The sequence below is a fragment of the Populus trichocarpa genome, chromosome 17 (assembly GCF_000002775.5).
Source record: "Populus trichocarpa isolate Nisqually-1 chromosome 17, P.trichocarpa_v4.1, whole genome shotgun sequence".
In the NCBI taxonomy this organism is placed as follows: Eukaryota; Viridiplantae; Streptophyta; class Magnoliopsida; order Malpighiales; family Salicaceae; genus Populus; species Populus trichocarpa.
The window spans coordinates 13,084,806-13,104,961 of record NC_037301.2 but is presented as its reverse complement, the minus strand read 5'-3'; the positions used below and the strand labels follow the sequence as shown (position 1 = coordinate 13,104,961).

Here is a 20,156-nt window from a genome sequence, read left to right as displayed (position 1 = left end):
CAAACGCAGACAACTGAAAGCAGCATTGTGCTGCTTTCAGTGTGGAGAGCCTTACTGTTCACTTAAGTGAACAGTAGAGCTATGCAGATCTCAGTAGAGCTATGCAGATCTCCACTGTGGTTCTATTCACATTAACAGTAGAACATGCCTTTATATTCACGTGAATAGTGGTACATGATTCCGGTCGGACCAGACCTAATCCGATCCAAAGTTAAATACATTGAACCGGGTCTGATCCAATAAAAAAAATTAAATTAATTTTTTTTATTTTTAATTGATGATGTAACATTTACAGAATTTGATCGCAATCCTAATTTTATTCCTGATTATATTTTACTTGATGTTGTTGCGCGAGAAACCAAGGAAACTGTAGTCCTTATTGAATGTATTTCATACGTGATCGAATTGTAGATAATTTAATTAAACAATAAAAAATATTTTATATAAAGTATTATTTATTTCATGATGTAATAACAATAGTTAAATCTACAATATTTAAATTCAAAACCATCAAATATATATATATATATATATATATATATATATATATATATTAACATCAATTTGAAAAACAATTTTTTAACTATACACATTAAACTATTTTTTGTTCAACCTCAAATTCAACCACAGTTTTAACCAAACATATGTAAATATCAAACCAACCTCAATTAAAGTATTTTTTATAAAACAATTTTTTTCAAACCACAACCACAAAAACTACCATAATACCAAACAACATGATAAGTTTGTGTTTTTAGTCCTTTTGTAAAAATACCTTTTAATTTATAATATATTAAAATAATAATATTTATTATTATTATTATTCATATATTAAAATCATTGAAAACATCTAAAATTTAAATAAATTTGAAGTCTAAAAAGGACTTCAAAAAATTAAACTCCAAACAAACGCATCCTAAAAACAAATTTAAGAATATACATTAATTATTTATTAGATCATATAAAATAAGTTTCATTAATCGATTATATATTTAAAGTTTTTTTTTCTCATCTTAATGTACATTAAGATTACTAGAGGTTATGAAAAAAAAAAACCAGGTTTGTGCCAGCCCATCATCTTCTAACATGATCGGTTGAAATTTATTAGCATGGATTGAAGCAGTGGTTTTGTTTAAGTGTTTTTTTTTTGTTTATAAATTAAAATAATTGTTTTTATTTTTAAAAAATTATTTTTAATATTAGTATATCAAAATAATCTGAAAATATTAAAAAAATAATTTTAAATAAAAAAAATAATTCAAATCTTTTTAAGAATATTTTCTTTTGAAACGTCAAATTTAACGGTCTCTAAATTAAAAAGAAAAAAGATAAGTAGATGTTCAAGTATATTTTGTATTGTAATATAATATGTTTTTTAAAAGTATATTTTTATTGAAAATCTATTAAAATAATTTTATTAGAAATGTTTTTATTTTTTATATTAATGGAAATGAAAGATTTTGATGGTGGTTTAAGTGAAATAGTGTGGAGGCTTGTTTTCAACTTTACAGGGGTGAGAAGCTTACTCTCGTATTCAAAGTAGGGATGAGCAAAAAAACTGAAAAACAGATTAAACTGAAAAAGCTAAAAAAAAATTAAAAAAATCAAACCGTGAAAAAAAACCGATTAAACCGATTACAATTTTTTAAAAAACTGATCGGTTCGGTTTGGTTTCGGTTTTATAAGCCTGAAACCGAAAAAACCAAACCGAACCCAAACCGAAAAAAACCGAGCCAAAGCAGAAAAAACCGAGCCAAACCGAAAAAAACCAAACTGAACCAGAAAAAAACTGAGCCAAACCGGTTTTTGTTCTAAAAAACCGAACCGAAACCGGTCGGTTTGAACCAGTTTGTTTTTTTTTTAATTCAATTTGGTTACTTTTTTTTATCAAAACCGAACCGAATCGAAAATGATCATCCCTAATTCAAAGTGTCAAAAAACCGAGCCAAACTGAAAAAACCGAGTCAAACCGATTTGAACCGGTTATTATTCTAAAAAACTGAACCGAAACCGGTCGGTTTGAACTGCTTTCGGTTCGGTTTTAGTTTTTTTTTAATTTTTTTTATAAAAACCAAACCGAACCGAAAATAATCATTTCTAATTTAAATTGCCATATGAAGTCGTCATCCTTTGAACAATCCAAGTATCATTGGATTTCTTTATTGTTGATTCGAATGGAAGGGATGTGAGCTATCTTTATTAGAAATGTCCTTTCCTTTTTCTTTTTTTCTCGCACCTCTTCTCCAAATTTGAACAATCCAGAATTTCCATAACTAAGGTAGAATTTGGCATTCTCTGTTTTTTTTTTTCCAAGTTAAACTCAAAAGCTGGCTTGGTACAACTTCAAAGCTGAATGAAATAATATAGAAACTAAATTGCATGCATAACTAAGGTAGTGTTTTACAAGGTTGTCAAAAATATTTTTTTGACACGACACGAAATATACAATATAAACTCGGATCGTAAAATCGCAAGAAAAATATTTTAACTAATTATATATTGACAATTTCAGTCAAGTAGTAAATAATATAACATAATTAAAATAAAAGTGAAATAAACAATACAAATATTCAAACACCTTAAAATACATAATTCAAATAAAAATTCATACATGATTTAAATAACTTAAAAATACGAAAAGAAAAAAAATAAGATTGAACAACTATGTTTTATTGATAGAGTTTCAGAATATTTTCTAGAGGACAGGTCTTGAAACACACTGCAGGTAACTAGTGAGATGATAGAATATTCTAAGGTATATCACCAACTTCAAAAAAAAATTAACAGAGACCAATACAGTGAACCCGTGACAACAAGAACAAAAACGTATAAAATGACATCAATTTAATCTCATGTCACCTCATCTTCCACCTCTTTTATGTTAGTAACAAGTCCTAGAAATAATGTCCCAATATCCCATCAAGCAAGACATGCATTTCAAGTTCTCTCTGAGTCTTTGCCGTCTCTCTTTGTAGTTAACAAATGGTTAGTCTAAAACACAGTATTTCTCTCTATATAAGTATTTCTATCTCTTATTTTGCTCATTTGATTCCTCATCATCTACCTCTGTCTTCCCATGGTTTCGATCCTCCGATCATATCTTCCTGGCCTAAAATACAGTATAAGGCTTTTCCATAGCCAAGATCCTCTAATGCTGGTGTTAGTCTGCTAAGATTGAAAATTTGAGATTTGGGCAACGGGAAAAGGGGAAACTGGGGAGTGGGGACTATGTAGTGGAGTGTCAAGGGACTCGGATAGGGAGACAATAAATTTTTTTAACTTTTACGGGTTAAAACTCAAAATCGATCAAACTCGGTCAAAATCGGTCAAACTCGTAAAATCGGTATGATTTTGACCGAGTTTGACCGATTTCGAGTTTTAACCCGATTTGACACGTTATATACATGTTGACTCGTAAAATCGTAAGATTTTAAGAGTCAACTCGCGATTTTAACAACCTTAGTTTTACATTATGTTTTAGAAGTATTTTTGAAAAAAATTGAATTTTATTTTACTTCACATTAATATGTTTAGATATTTTCAGATTATTTTGATATGCTGATTTCAAAAATAATTTTTAAAAAATAAAAAAATAATATTATTTAGATGTGTTTTGAAATGAAAAATATTTTTTAAAAAACCACTACAACATTTTCAAACACCTTTTAAATAGCTTAGTGAAATTATATGACGCGCTTTTCTTGGAAATAATATTTTTTTAATATCAATTATCATTATTGGGTGCCTTAAAATCGTTGAAGTTGAATGGATTCATGACCCTAAACATTTTAGGGCTCATTGGGCCCAGAGTATTTTAGACAATCTGAAAAATCAAATCCATTGATACGGACCCATTTGTAAATTATGGGCCTAAATCTCTATCGGGCCTAGTTCGGCTCTTGGAAGTTGAAGTAACAATTTGTCTTCTTGTAAAAACAGATTCCATTCATAGGCGATGGCTACAGACTCTACAATTTCACGAAGAATAATAAATTTATTTCTTCCTAATTTCCCGCTGTTTAATATAACAGGAATTCCTCCTATCAATTAAATAACAGTCTCTTAAACAAATAATAATTTTTTATACACATAACGTTCCCTAAAAAAAAAAAACAATTTCCCATTATTCGAGGCAATAAAAATTCCTCCAGTCAACTATTAAATCTTTTACTATTCAAAGTAACATGAATTCTTAACATAGTTATGAAAGTAAAAAAAAACATTTTTTGCTAATTAGTAAATTAAGTAAAAATAATCTTTTTTAAAAAAAATTATTTTAGCAACATTTTTTTATATCGGTTTGATGCATTTAAATATTATTTTTAATATTAGATTTTTTTTTCATATAAAACACATCCCGAAATTATATATATATAAAAAATCAATATGCATGAAAAACAGAGCATAATTAAAAATGGGATGTTTAATAAATTGAAACTCCTTTTGAAGCAATTTCTACAACACGTGTTAATACTCCAATAATAATAAAAAAAAAAACAGTGCCAATTTTCGCAATGCCGGTGGTCCTATCAAGCACCATTTCTTCGGACTCTGTAAGGCAGTGGGTATCCACTTCTTTCCTCCAAATTCAATAAATATTTTTAGACAGTTGGAGGCGAAATTAAAATATGAGTGATTTAAAAATGGATAATAAAGAATTATTGTCTAATTTACGGTACGAGTTTTCATTGATTATATTAAAGACAAAACACATTACCTCAAAATATTTTATTTATAATAAGTTTTATTGTGCTTATATCTGATCATAAAATTATCTATTGTATTCTTGCTCTGATTTCCTAAATTGTTATGTACATGTTTGATAAAAGCTAATAATTTTAAGGAAATGATTTGGGACGGGTTACAAGAATTAATCCTCACTTTAAAAATAAAGATATTAAACCCATAAAAATGATAAATTAAATTTTGAACTCATTTTTTAAATTATATTCAAAATGAGTTTAAAAATCATTTTTTTCACTCAATAATTAAACCTTGTGGGGTCATGTTAATCCAGTCTAAATTTCATAATTATATTCCATTAAAAAAGTATGAAGGATTTAATAAAAAAAAGATGTAATTGAAAAAAAAAACATTTGTGGTAAAATTCTTTTTGAAGAACGTACCAAATAAAAAATAGATGCAAATGAATTGAAAAAAACAGGATTTTTAATATATAATATAATGTTTTTTCCGCACACGTAATTTGATCAGCATTATTATGATACATATCCAGAAATAATGAATAAAGAAACAATTCAAATATTGTAATATCTTGAAAATCACCCTTTCTTTATCATGAGTTATAAAAAAATTTGGTTTTAGATACCAGGATTTTCGTTGGCATACTTATTTGTGTCCCACATAATTTGACTTTACAAGTTATATTCATTTAATTTAATCATTACTATTTACTTTTCCCTTCTCTTAATTTAAATATTGAATTTATAAACTCATTTGTTGAGAATTATGTACGAAGATCGATACACTATCTTTAATTTATTTATTTTTATTATTTCGAGGAGTTCATATAATCAATCACATATTTTAAACATAGATCAAATACATTACGAATAGATGCATAGCTGATATGGCGCGGTTGACAAAGAGTTTTTTTTATATATAATTAAATTTACCATTTAATAAACAACACTGTCTTAATGAATATCTTTAATTAAATTTATGATACTCATCACAGGATTGTTTTTGTTCTTCGAAATTCTCATCAAAGCATTGTTATTTAAGATTTGGGATTGGGGGGTGCGTGATTAGTGATTATATAATTATGAATTACAATATCCCAAACTATAAGATTATATTCCTGTGTTTTTTTATATATATGTTTAATTGTATTTAAGTGCTTAATCTTCATGTGTATAGATGCAATTAATCTACATTAATCACAACAATTTAATGAAAACCCTATAGCATTGCTATACAAGATTCCAAAAGTACAGCCGAAGCCAATTGAATGATTTTATTGAATTTTTTGTTACTTGATCTGTCATAACAGATCTTTTGCATCTCGATTGTGTTTTTTTTTTTTTTTTGAAAGAAGCTGATAAGATTAAATAAGGCATACTTGTGTTATGCAATCACATTACACAGAATATAAATTCGTTGAACTAACTAGCTAAATATAGAAACATAATTTTAAGATCAGTTAAGATCTTTCCACTATCTGTTCCCTGCATGGTAACCAAAACATTGCCCCAAAATACCACAATCTACATAGGCTAAACATAGTATCAATAGATTATCTAGGGGGGTCATAGCCAAGCAACAAAATCAGATATTCTATGCACTCCTTGTTTAGCGAGGTGATCTGACATATGATTACTTTCCCGGTAAGAATAAGTGTAGGTGATTGAATCAAAACATGAAGCTAGCCTTTGAGCTGAAGAGAAGAGTTTATGATGAATCCAAGGCCTATTATGAAGATTATTCATCCAGCTAATGACATTGGCAGAATCAGATTCAATAATAATATGTTTATGATGTAGGAAGCAATTAGAGGCTGATAATTCGATAGCTTTGATTACTGCTCTCAGCTCAGCTACATTGGAGTCTAAGATCCCAACCGACAAAGAAAAAATACCTAAAAGTATTCCATGGTGATTCCGCAAAACACCACCTATTCCGGAGGGGCCAGGTTTTTCGATAGAGGATCCGTCAACATTTCATTTGAATCTATTAGTCATAGGGGGAGACTGCATAACACCAGTCCTCAAAGTTTGAGAATTAGTCCATCGAATCAGACCTTCGGCGGATCTTAGCAAATCTGAAGAGGAGTAGGGAAAATCTGGTTCTATAGCCTTTAACCATAAGCAAAGTCGAGTAACAATAAGGAAGAACAGAGTATCATAGTTTGGGATCTTCTGCTTAAATATCACATCATTGCGGAGAAGCCACATAGACCATGCCACAGAGAAGAACAACATCACCCATGCTTTTTTCTGAAATTTTCCATAAACCAAAGAGTCCCACTGAGAGAAGAGATTTGGCAAGTTCCTTGGACAACACCAAGCTAAGCCACACCAGTTGATGATTTTGGACCAAATGAGCCAGTGCTTGTAGCAATGGATAAAAAGGTGGTCGACCATTTCTTCCTCGACTAGGCAAATAGGACAGTTTGCAGCTGAGGTATCCAAGATGCCTCTTTTAACTAACATGCTACGGGTGTTGATTTTGTTGATGATAGTCATCCAGCAAAAAACCTCCACTTTAGGGGGGACGAGACCTCTCCAAATCCCCCTAAAGAAGAAGACAGTGTTCAATGGAGGACTGAGATTTAAAAGCCCATAGAGAGATTTAACCAAGAATCTTCTTGTGTTATTTGCTTTCCAGACAAGCCTATCCTCTGTTTCTTTCTCCAATTGCACCCTTGACAGAATAGCGTACATTTTAGCAAGAAGTCCAGTATTCCTGCCTCTCAAAACTCTGTTCCAGGAAAAAACCCAGCACAATGCATGACCGTCCCACATTCCCATCTTGTCTAGGCTGGCTTCTTTATCGTTGGATAACTGAAATAGTGTAGGAAACTTCTCTGCCAAGTTGCCATTGTCTGTCCAGTTATCAAGCCAAAACTTAATCCTTTTCCCATCTCGATCGTGTTATTACCGATCTTTTTTAATAATCATATATATCCGTACAATTATCCAAACAATACATTATCAAATTACACTATGCAATAACATCATACATAGTATAATTTGGTATAATTATCCAAACAAGAAATACTGTTTTTTAATGGATGATTAGAATACCATTTCTTTCTTATCAATGGACTGGCGTTCTTAATTATAATCCCTCACTTTAACGTTCAAATCCACAACTCCATGACACCCATGCATAAAGGGGAAATATTTGTTACCCCATATATCCAGGATCTTGTAAAAAATATTTAGAAAGACAATAAGAGAACAATTATATATTGAGTAACCATTTGGGGAACAGGAGAATTTCAATGCATTTGGCTCTTCTTAATTAATGTGTGTGTGCGTGTGGACTTTTTGACGGATTCATTTCTAGAAAAGGTAAAATGATAGCGATCGTGAAGGGATCAAGCTGAACTATACAAATTAAATTAGAATATGATAAATGTTCTCACACATAGAAATTCATATTAGAATATGATACATATATGTTTCTCGAAATCATGAAATTATATGTTATTGAAATCAATTGATGAATTGAATGATCAAATTAAACTTCTTATAGTACTATTGTGCCATGCACGTTGTCTGTATATCTTCTAATTCATGTCCTTTTTTTTAATAATGATTCATCCAAGAATTTATAATAAAAAAAACACGTGTCAAAACCAAAAGAAATTGATATAAAATTTGCGACAAAGCTAGTACTTCATGACCATAACATAACATTAAAAAAATTTGTAGTTATTTTGTTTCAGCAACGAAGATTTTTTTGCTAGGGACGAAAGCAAGGGAAGTTACTGTACATTGTTTCATACAGATGTTAAACTAGGCCTTGCCAAGTCCAACTTGGCTTTGATCAGCTTCATTACCTGTAAACTTGGAATCTGTCAGGTTTGTAAATAAATTTGGTGGAAGTTGATTAAAACAGACCTGTTGGACTTCATTAAAATTTAATTTTGTTTATCAAAATAATATTATTTTAATTTTTTTTAATATTAAAATTATGTAGTTTTAAATTGACTAGGATTACTTGGATTAACTCGTACATATCGGGTTACTAAAAATGACTTCATCTTCAACAACGTCTCTCTTAATTGGGAACGCATTTCATACTTAGTTTTGCATCGGGTTACTTATCGGCAAAGGTTGTGAATTATGAACACTTCATCGGGTGCGAATTGAAACTCTAAATGTATCCAGGTGGTTTCCCATCTAGCTAGACAAATAGATATATATATATACTAGATAGGTAGTCTGTGTTTTATCGCAAGCTAGGCTGAATTTTTTGTAACATTAAAAAATAATACTCAAATGTTGTCAAGTGTTTTTAAAGAAGGGAAAAATCAACAATACGACATAATAAAAACAAAATTAAAAAAAATTGATTATCAATTTCCAAGAATCCAAACATAAATGGATCAATTGGGAAAACAATTAGTGAACAAAAACATATCTAAAAAAACAAAGTGCTAGCAAACCTGGGTGAAGTTATCAAAACTTACAAGCAGGATCATGCGAACATAATAACCCAATAAAAGATAAAATAGAAAAGAAAAAAGAAAGAAAGAAGAAGAGATTAATTTTTAAAATAATCGAGTTTTGAAGGATGAAACTGGAAAGAATTAAAAAAACAGCCTAAAATAAACTTAGACCACCCGACCAAACCTCTTATGTAGATCATAAGATGAAGATAATATAATTGAAAGGAAACTAGAGAAAATAACAAGGTTTATTTTTTAAAATGAAAAACTTAGAAGAATGTGATCGGGGCTAAAAAAAAATGATCTCAACATGTGTTAAATTTTTAAACTCGTGATCCTGCCTAGTAATTAAATTGAAAGCACCCCATTTAAAAAACTATAATTTTTTAACTCAGTTCACCCCAACAAATTGACCCAAGGCTTAGGCTAGGCCATGTTTCAAAAGAACTTTTTGTTGGGGGGTTCAATGTAAAAAAATTTAAAAATTAGGTTGATCTATGACTTGTTCAACCTAAGACAAACCTAATCAAAATCAGGTCAAAACTCGTTGATTATTTGTTTTTATTTTATTTTTTAAAATGATTTTTTTTACTTTTTACATCAAAGCAACTCTTGCATAATTTAATTTCAAATCTAGACTAAATAAAAGGTAAGATTGAGAGTTTTCAAGGTTGAAGGTCATATTTAATAATATTGTGTTTTCTATATGGTCTGATTAATTTTTCTTACATTAATATCTAGTAATAACTATTTGAACCTATGTTGGAGGCATTTATTATTATGAAATTATTAATTACGTACATTGTAATTTCTCTTCATGAAAACATAAAACCCATCATGCAATTACTTATTCATAAATCTCACATTTTTTTATGAAAAAGGAGAATACAAATCCCAATATATTGATTCGAAAGTAAATGAAACTGTGATGACTTTTTTATTTTTTGGAAAGGACAATTTCATGCAACATTATATGATCTGTACCGGTGGCCTCAACATTATAAAATCCATTTCCATTTTCGACGTTTATCTACGTAGCTAGCTTGATTTAGATCTAGCTATCTAGTTAATTAAGAGCTTGAGATCATAGCTTCTCCCAGATGAGGTAAGTGGAGAACTGGTCCTCTAGCTAGATTTTTGCACTCCAACGATCCTTAATGTGAGAAAACATTACGAGTTTTTAATTACAATCATGGATGGTGCGTTGAATTTAATCTCATTTTGAATCCTAATCAGACAATCTGCTGCAATAGATGATTTCTTATGCTCCTATGCAGGATTTTCATTTCTCTTTCCCTCTACCATGTATGATGTGTAAGCTAATAGTTATCCATAGCTCTGACAATTAGTCAAAGATAGTTAATATTATTGCTTTTATTTATATAAAACAATATTCAAATTCAAGATTTTTTTAAGTTTAAACTACATGAGCTCTCTTATAGTTTGTTTATTTTTTCATTTTGCTTCTATTCTTTTAAAAATTACATTTTATATTTCTTTTCTTTTCCCTTCCCTTCCCTTTCCTTTTTAATTGTGCATAAAGATCGGGTGGTTGGTGAATAAGCAATGGCAATCTTTGAAAACATAGAACTAATCAATCCCTTGTTGGTGAAATTGGCCAGTGCAAGCCCTTGTTCTACTGTCAAATCTGGGGTTTGGGAAGCACAACAGTGCTCATATTTGAGTGACTTGGTTGTTCTAGCGATGCTCTGCTGCTTGCGATATTTTGTTATTCTACACTTCATTTTCCTTCTAATGATCACCTTTTTCCCTTGTATAGGATCTAATTCTGCAGCTAGATGATTGGATGTACAGATTACGACATTGCTTGTCATTTTGCCACAATGCCAATATCCATGACGAGAGAAGAATCTCTATTGTGGATTTTGCATCTCTGCAAGTGTTTTTACAGTGAAAGAGACTTGTTGGGTTTGGATGGTAGCTTAATTAGTACTTCAACAGAGAATGATTTTGATATGTCATTTATTGATGGAGTTTCTGATATATTATATATAAAGATATTATTTTAGTTGTTTTATCAAATTAAAAAAATTGAGTTGATTAAGTATTAAATTTCATTGATTTTAAGGGTAAAAAAATATTTTTATCATATAAAATAATCTGTAAAGACAATAATACTTTTATTCAATCTTTTAATAACGAATAAATCAACATAAAAAAACTAAAATGCCTTCATCTTTTAACCTTCCAACTTTTCCACCGAGAAACACAAATATAAATTTACTATAACAATTCACCGTAAACTAAGTTTATCGCTACAGAATTCATCACGCGTTTTAGAGTTTTGGTTAATAATATATATATTTTCTGGTAAAAGGAAATAAAGAAAAAAAAGCAAATTATATAATTTTTTTAAAAATATAACATATATTGATGTCATTTCATATATAATTAACTTTATATACTTCTTAACATTTAAAAGCTTTGATAATTATAAACGTTGTAGTAGTACTGGAAACAAACTGCCTCAGCAACCTATCATATTAATGAATATAAAATTAAACTGATATTGATTGTCTTGATCAGAGACTTAATTTCATCTAATTAAATTAATGCATGGTTGACAGTAGTATTAGGTCTTATCTAGTTAATTAAGGGTCAGAAGGGCAAGCACGCAATCATTGAATAATAAACAAATCATTATTATCCAATCTGAGGAAGCATGAGAAATTATATTTGAAACCTATTGGTTGTTGAAGTGGAAACCATGTAATGCCTGCATGCAGTTCCACTACTCCTGGCAGATTCATGCTGAACGATAAACAAAACAATGAGCAAGTTCCTATGGGAGCCATGTCAGTGAAAAAACCAAAAACAAATATATATATATATATATATATATATATATATATATATATGAAACTTTATAATTATAGCTATAGTTTATGTAACAAACAGATATTCATCTTCGTTCTTAACAAAAGAACATGTTTTTCAGTTTTTTATTAGAAAAAGAAAAAAAAAAGGTTTTGTATTAGTAGTTTAGGTGAATTCTAGTTTTTCTTTTAAAAAAAATGTGAATTTCAGAATTTTAGCAGGTATTTTAACTGAGTTTTTGGATAGAATTTAAGAGGATATTGAAGTGTGGCAGCGTTTGCTTTTCAAAATGTTTTTTTGTTTGAAAATGCATCAAAATAAAATTATTTTATTTTATAAAAATTATTTTTGACATCAACACATCAAAATAACATAAAAACATTAAAAAAATTAATTTGAAATAAAAAAAATTAAAAAAATATATTTGTTTATCAAAAACACTTTTAAAACATAAAAAATAAAAATAAACAGGGCTCCGTTAGTTAATTCATGGTGAAACTTGGAATCCAATGGGAAAGGGCTAATTGAGAAACCATTGAAAGTTTGAGGTAGTGAATAATAAAAACTTTTAGTTCAAGGACTATATATTAAGCATTGACCAACATTAGAAGCCGTACATGTTCTTAAACGCCAGCAGTTTCCGACGATGATTGTAGTGGCCAACTCAACCGGAGACCGAGAAGCACTGACCATTTTTTTGAAATTCGTTTGCTGTCATTCTGCTGTTTCATTTAAATAATTAGAGTTTATTCTTTGTACATTACACCTGTCCAAGTGGCATTAATGCATGTGATTAGCCATGTGATCCCTTGCAATTTAAAACTGAAACATGCTCAAACTAAAATGTCCTCGATCGCATTAATTTTTCTCTCCCCCACAATTAGATTAAACCTTGCATCAAGTCGTCATGCATGATTGAAGATATTGTTGTCCGCTTACTTCAAATATTGACCAGAAAACTCATTTGGTTTGATGGCTTATATTTGATTTTTTTCACTATTTATTTACCGTAGATATTTTACCATTATATTTAATGATTGAACTTTCTTTGTCATGATTTTTTTCGTTGATATATTGTTGTAATATATACCAACCAAATTTTTTTATTGTTAATTTCATCAGTAAATATCGACAGAAATATATCATTGGTATATATCGAGAGAATCACAATTAAAATAAAATAAAAAAAAACTAAACAGTGTTATGACGTCTAAGTTTTTATAGACGCAATATTGATAGAATTAAACCGACAATATAATTTATACATGAATGTATCGATAAAAATATTATATTGGTATATATCGATGACATTACAGATAATATTACAGTATAATTCAAATAGGATATATATATATATCTTCGCTATCATAATCAGAGAATTCTTGAATTTATTTTCTTTTTTCCTTTTCGTCTTTGGTTTCATACAGTGACCAGCATATTTTAGACTACCTTAGTGATTCAGGATGGAGCCAATCCTTTTAATTATACAGCCAATTCCCGTAAACTCACTCCAACAAAAACGAAAAATAATTATATTATATAGAATAAAGTACCTGGCGATTATAAAATAAGTAAGAATACATAAACGAAAATGTTACATAGACAAATTTTAATCACAATTAATATTTAATACAATTAATTTGGGAGATGATCGATATAACAAGTGATCATGCATGATCCCATACATCACATTCAAGTTTGTGTGTATAATTTTTGTATCTGTGTGCACTCTCTCTATAAATATACTATTGGTCGGATGTGTATTTTGTTATTCAATTTACAATAATAAATACTATAAAAGTACGAAAATCCCAAATTTTTGCTTTATAAAAAGAATATTTCTTAGCTCATCAGCAACAATTGGAGAGTCAAAATGCAGATCCCAGAATTTTTTCCTATGAAGATCTTTTGCAGGTGTACGAGCTAATGATGAACAAGACCCTTGAGTGTTTGCTGGCCCAGCTACATTTGCGTAGATGAATTTACATAAATTTAATTCTTATCATATAGGTGCATATTGTAAACTATGCATTGTCATGTGCAATTACATGCTCGACAGCTTGTACCTGTGATTTTCTATTATATCATAACCCTTTTCATAATTGTCTCCAAAATTCCATTTCATATATATATATATATATTCTTTTTTCATCATTGATATTCTTCTTCTTTTTTTGAAGATGCTATTGTTTAAATCTAGTTTACTAAGAACTGAAAATCTTAATACATGATGGAATCAATTTTACGCCTCATTGAAAGGAGGTGGAAAGTCCCACAGTGGACAACCTGGCTGTTAAAAATTTGGGATCTCCTTTTAAAGGTCCTAAATTTATAGAAATTGAAGTGAGGGATATTGTTTGTTATTGTGATATAGGTTTTTTTTTTCGTTCTGAAATATATAAAAGTAATATATATTTTTTATTTTTCAAAATTTATTTTTGACATTAGCATATTAAAAACATGTAAAAAATAATTTCAAGTAAATAAATTTTAAAATTTTAAAAAACATTGTTTCTACCGTAAAAACAATCATGCAAGTGTCTTAAACCCATTAGACCTCACTTTTTGAGGAAAAAAATTGAAATATGAGTATTTAACAATATTTTAGTGTTTTTATTTTGAAGAAACATAATTAACTTATAGATATTGTTAGTATTTTGTTTTTATTTACTTATTTCTTTGAGTAAATTCCAAGAAAAAATCAATCAATGTCTTTTTAGATAACTATGGAGTCAGGGAATCAGCTACACTAAATTGTTAGTTCAGCAGATTCCCTTATATACCATGTAATTGCTCTTATGCATACAATTGTTTTCTGTAAGCAGAGACATGATGGAACAATTTGATGACTAGCTAACTTTTTTTTGTGTGCTAAGAATGAAAGATATTGATAAAGAATTCATACTTAAATTGTTGATTGATATAGATCTTCGTGTAGGAGTCTTCAAGTAATTAACATGAAGATCAAAAAAAAAAATGGATAGATTCTCTGGAATTTAGAAACTGGGACAAGGTTGCAGTCACAGTTTTCATTACATGATCATGAAAATAAGATTTGATTACAAGTCTACAAGATCTCCACATGAAAACAAACGAAATATTTGCTACAAAATCCAGCGTTGCCTATTTCCAAAACAAAGATTTTAATTTCTTTGCCTGTGAAGTAATTGTTTTCACATGATATAATCACATGGAAATCACTTCTCTTTTCTCTTCTTGGATTTTCTTGGACCAATCACTTTGAGCTTGAGTTTGAATTTCTGTCTTTAGTCTGAGATGAGAGTATGGCATCAATGGCTCCCTTTACTTGAGAAATATCAGGAGCTTTACCACCTTGAACTGGCCAGAATTCATCAGTGGCCAACACCTGCAGGAGCAAAAAGAAGAAGAAATGTCAAGGATCAATTTACACTATTCCATTCCATAAAATAGGAAAAATTAAAGAGATAGAATTATCGAAGTAATTACCTTTACTTGCAATTGAAGAAACTTAACATAACTAATGGCTTTCTCTAGCATAGTAACCAAATCAACCTGTGTGATATATCATAAGAACATAGAATTAATAAACTGGATCCAATTTTACAAGAAACTCATGGTCATTCTTGTCTGTAGAAGCCAAGGGAAAATACAACTGAAATTGAAGTCTACCTTGGAGCCGTTAGGGACTAAATCCTGCAACATCTTAAGGCGCTCGCTAATCCGCTCTCGTCGATTCTGAGGAATCAAAATCATTTTGCTTAATTTGAGAGCAAGATTAGTAATTTTATATTGAAACCTGGTAAGCCTTGAAATGTTGAAGCAAACCTTGGCAGCAATACTTTGTGGATCCTTAGCTGGACCAGCAGACTTGGGTTTCGGCTTTTTTGTGGCGCTGTCGCGTTGCTTCTTTAGAGCCTGCATACTCTCTCCCTGCAACCAAAATCACTTCCAATGTTATGACCATGAATTTTGTCATTGATTTATAATTCAAGAAAAGGGTCAGCAACAATTATGAAGAACAACATGGGGATGATAATTGATGACAGTACCATATTGGGACGCTTATGGAAGCTGCTGGCATCTGGTGTTGCAGAATCGGGAATGCTATCAGTAACAATTGTGGATTCATGAGTGTATAACCAATCACCATGGTTTTCCTTTTCAGCACTGTTGGTTATGGAGTTGAAGTTGCTTGCACTTTGATAGCAATTAAGATCTTCCATCAACCGAGGATTTGCGTTACATTTTGGATTGATTTGGTTCCACTGGTAATTGCAACTCAAATTACCCTCCCAAGCAGAGTAGTCATCTTTGTGACTACTAGTTTGAGAAACCCTATTACTTTGCTCAAAGCTAATCAAAGATCCATTAGCATGCATGATACTATCAAATCCGGTACCTTTGAAGTTGATCAAAGAATGAGCTTCCTCAACTTGATTGTCAGTAGCCTGAAACACTAGTTCACCAGAATTTGCACTGCTTGGACTGCCAAGAGAAGGAGGAGAAGGGCTCATAGCTAAATTCTTGATCATAAGCGCACTATTTTTCTCAAAGTTCCTATCTCCCTCTTCATCAAATCCATAATTAGGCCCCAAGGAGGAAAGATCCCCCATCACATTTCCATAAAGGGCGCAAGTTTGAACCGAATCCATACGGTCCTTGGCAAGTGCCATTGAGAGAGAATAAACTAGAACTTGAACTTACTTTGGTCTAGCTCAAGCTAAGGCTAGCATATGAAGAAAGAAAACAACCTCTAGCCCCTATTTGTAGGAACTCAAGGATAATGGTATTATATTAATAATATATAATTTGCATGTAATCCTTTCACTAAGCTAAGTGTGATTGGTGGTTAAAAGTCCAAGTAAGAAGTATTTTGTTTCAATAATGAACTAATAAAAGAATTTATTTGATCTTTGTATTGGGATTGTTAGCTGGCAGATTGGTGAATAATAAAAATGGAAGAAGAAGAAGAAGAAAGGGGAAGGTAATTAGGGCAAAGCAGCAAAAGCCTCGGCGGATGTATCGGCAATCCCACGTCTTTCAGATTCCCATGTAGTTACTGTCACCTTCAAGAACTTAGACTAATGTAGAGAGGGTGCTTCCTGCAATCTTTCCTTGTAGCTTAAGCACGTGGATTCATGCCCTATTTTATGATTTTCTTACATTCCATGCTACTGTGTGAACTCGCTTTGGTGATTATAAAATTGTTGCAACCAAACACTTGATTGGTATAATTCATCAACTATTTGAACATTGAAAATTCCTTTTCAACAGTTCACTAATTTTGTTTCCAGAATTTCTCACATGTTAGCATCGTTGCGTGATTATGATTTTGAACCCCGCCATGTTTTCTTAGTGGTATGGCTACTTATTGTGAGGACCAAATCAGAGATCCGACACGGAAAAGAAACTCATTACTTCTAAGAGTTAGGACCATGCATCTTGAAATGCATGAATTTGAAGATTTTTTATTATTATTATTATAAAACTAGCACACCTTAGTTGAAACTCATGCAGAGGTGGGTTTAAACTCGTAATTATGATATTGTCACATCTAAACTCAATGAACATCCTATCTTGTTAAATTAATCAATCAGACAAGCGTGATCCTCAGGAATTCACGTACGTAAAACTTTCGCTTTTGACTTTGGTACATTTAAATATATGATATATTCATCAGCTACATGCCTAGATCTATAATAACGCAAAGGACCACAACATTAACGAATATTTAAGTAAGCATTATTGGGCATAAAATAAATTCATCATCAATGGAGAAAGTTAACAAGACTTTGAGGAGTGGAGATATAGTTTAGGGTAGAAAAATTATCCAATCAGCCGTACACCAGAAGCCACCATACCTGTATTATAAAGAAGACAGAATAACAATATATTGAAGTTAAAATTCTTTGGCTAATCATCGAAGACATTTTAACTATATCTTTTGCAAACCCTAAGAAGATCATCGTCCATGTTTTCTGTCAGATAAGAAAAATGCAAGGGATAAAAAATGACACAAATGTTAGAGCTGGCATTGGAATAAGGCAAACTCCTTGTTTCAAGGAGATGTGTTGTTTCTCTGTAATAACTTTACTGAACCTCATCTCTATGTACAGATCAACACACATCTTTTCTCTTAAAATCCCATCATTGTTAATTAACTTGAGAGATACTGTTGCTAATTGCTCATATTAAGACTACGTGCTTACTCAATCCACCTGGCATGTTCTTCCTCCTCATTATTTTTAACATTGATTATTATTATTATTATTATTTGTTCTTCAATGGATATTAAGGTTGATCTCTCTACTACATTTACTCCTTAATTTATCTTTGTTCCCTTTTTCATTTACCAGCATGGAAGAGCAGATAGGTTTCCGTTGCTCCATTGTGCCAGACCCAAATAATACATCTAGAGTCTTTGACAGCAATGTATAATCATATTGTCAGACTTCTCCTAAGAAATTTAAATTTTAGAAGTAACCAGTTCTTTATTATGGTACTGAAAACTCATTGAACACATACTTTTGAATTTGAATTCTACCGTCTTATTTTTTCTTCTAATAAAATATAAAATATTATAAGATATAGTGATGAAACTATATAAATTTAAGGCTTCACCTATCAGCTTAAGAAGAAATAGCAAGTTTTGAGTTGAATTTTGTTTTGTACATGAAATGAGTTCTGATCTCCGCAAGCATCTATATCAAGTTGAAGCTTAAGAAAACAAAAGACGTGATATTGTAGTACAAAGATCACACCGTAGGTCGTCTAACATAAACCTCCACTTTTAGGAAGGTAACTTGAACAATGAGGAAGGAGAATCAGATCTGTTATGTTGGCTTGATCCTGTGCAGCATTTTTTTGTTCTCCTTCTTCGTGTCTAAGGTACGTAGGCATATAGACGAAATGTGCATCCATGATCTTCTACAATGCCTTTAAGTTGAAGAATTCATTGCTAAGGATAAATTCGGGACAAGTTATAAGTAAAATGGGTTTAACAGGATGAATTTATTTTTTTATTTTATATAAAAAAAATATGTTATTTAAAAAAAAAATCAAAGAGGTTCGACAAGGTCATATTGGTTAACTAAATCGTAAATCAACCTGAAATTTTAACCGGATCATATTACATCATTTCTCTTCTTATTTTTATTGAAATCTAACCCGGTCTAATCCTAAAATCATCCAGATCACATGTGCATCAGATTCAAGTTGGGTTTTAAAACAGCGCTGCAAAGCAAGCTATGGAAATCTCCTCATTAATTTGTGCAATACAGGTTCATTGGATCACATATATAGACGTACGTAAAGACTCTTCCAGTGCATCTAAGTGGATGGGCATGATTCTGATAAGCCATGGAGATTGCAAGGTCCTTTAATCCAATAGCAGTTTTTATCAAGTCCTTGAAGAGTATCAGCTTCAGCCATACTTTTAACAGAAGGAATCAACGTTGCAGGTTTGCTGGCAAAACAAGGCAGGCCGAACTGGAAACTAACCCGAGAGAGGGACTTGGTTACTTGGTGTTTTATTAAAACAAGTTGTTTTGTTTTTTCTTTAAAAAAATCAGATCAATGTCTTGTCTAATTTAATTAAAAAAACTCTATTTGAATTAGGTTTCAGATCTTATAAGAAACTATGCTAGGAAGATCAATGATTTTGTAGCTTGATTCTGATTTAGGAGTGTTATGCTCTTTCATTCATGCATTAACCGAGGTCACCATAGAAACCGAACAAGGCATCCATTTGAGATTCAGTTCAATTTTATAAATGCAGCTGCATGCTTCAATGAGGAGGCTGAGCGGCTTTTTTTTAAAAAAAAAAAAAAAATCTAGACAACTTCATGCTTCAAATTTGATTTTCAAAATTTTAACTACTATATATTTTATTTTAATTATTTGATATCTTAGAACTTAATTTATTTTTATTTTTATATTAACTTTAATCTTTATTTTTTTATTAAAATTTTTTTATTTATTAAATTTAATTCTTATTTTTTATTGCTATTTATTTTTTTAAATAATTTATAAAATTAAAATTTATTTCAATTTTATCCTCTAACTTTTTCATCTATATTTGTTTTTATTCTTTTAATAAACTTAAAAAATAAAATAAGATATTAATAAATCATTCTCCAAGTCATTTTTCCAAAAATATTTTCCAACTTTAATTTTTAATTTTCATGATGCTATCAAA

General features: G+C 30.3%; 2 protein-coding genes across 2 annotated transcripts; both read right to left on the bottom strand.

Moving 5' to 3' along the window:
• Nucleotides 1-6,680: 6,680 nt before the first annotated feature.
• LOC112324681 (uncharacterized) lies at nucleotides 6,681-7,490 on the bottom strand. Its single transcript, XM_024588751.2, has one exon. It carries the CDS (start codon nucleotides 7,488-7,490, stop codon nucleotides 6,681-6,683), a length of 810 nt encoding a protein of 269 aa, XP_024444519.2.
• Nucleotides 7,491-14,929: 7,439 nt separating this feature from the next.
• LOC18099369 (putative transcription factor bHLH086) lies at nucleotides 14,930-16,704 on the bottom strand. The gene is made up of 5 exons (XM_006383248.3): nucleotides 16,009-16,704; nucleotides 15,785-15,889; nucleotides 15,629-15,694; nucleotides 15,446-15,511; nucleotides 14,930-15,344 (listed from the first exon to the last, which is right to left on the bottom strand). The coding sequence occupies exons 1-5, from the start codon at nucleotides 16,630-16,632 to the stop codon at nucleotides 15,213-15,215; spliced, it is 993 nt and encodes a 330-aa protein (XP_006383310.3). The 5' UTR covers nucleotides 16,633-16,704; the 3' UTR covers nucleotides 14,930-15,212.
• Between the last annotated feature and the right edge of the window lie 3,452 nt (nucleotides 16,705-20,156).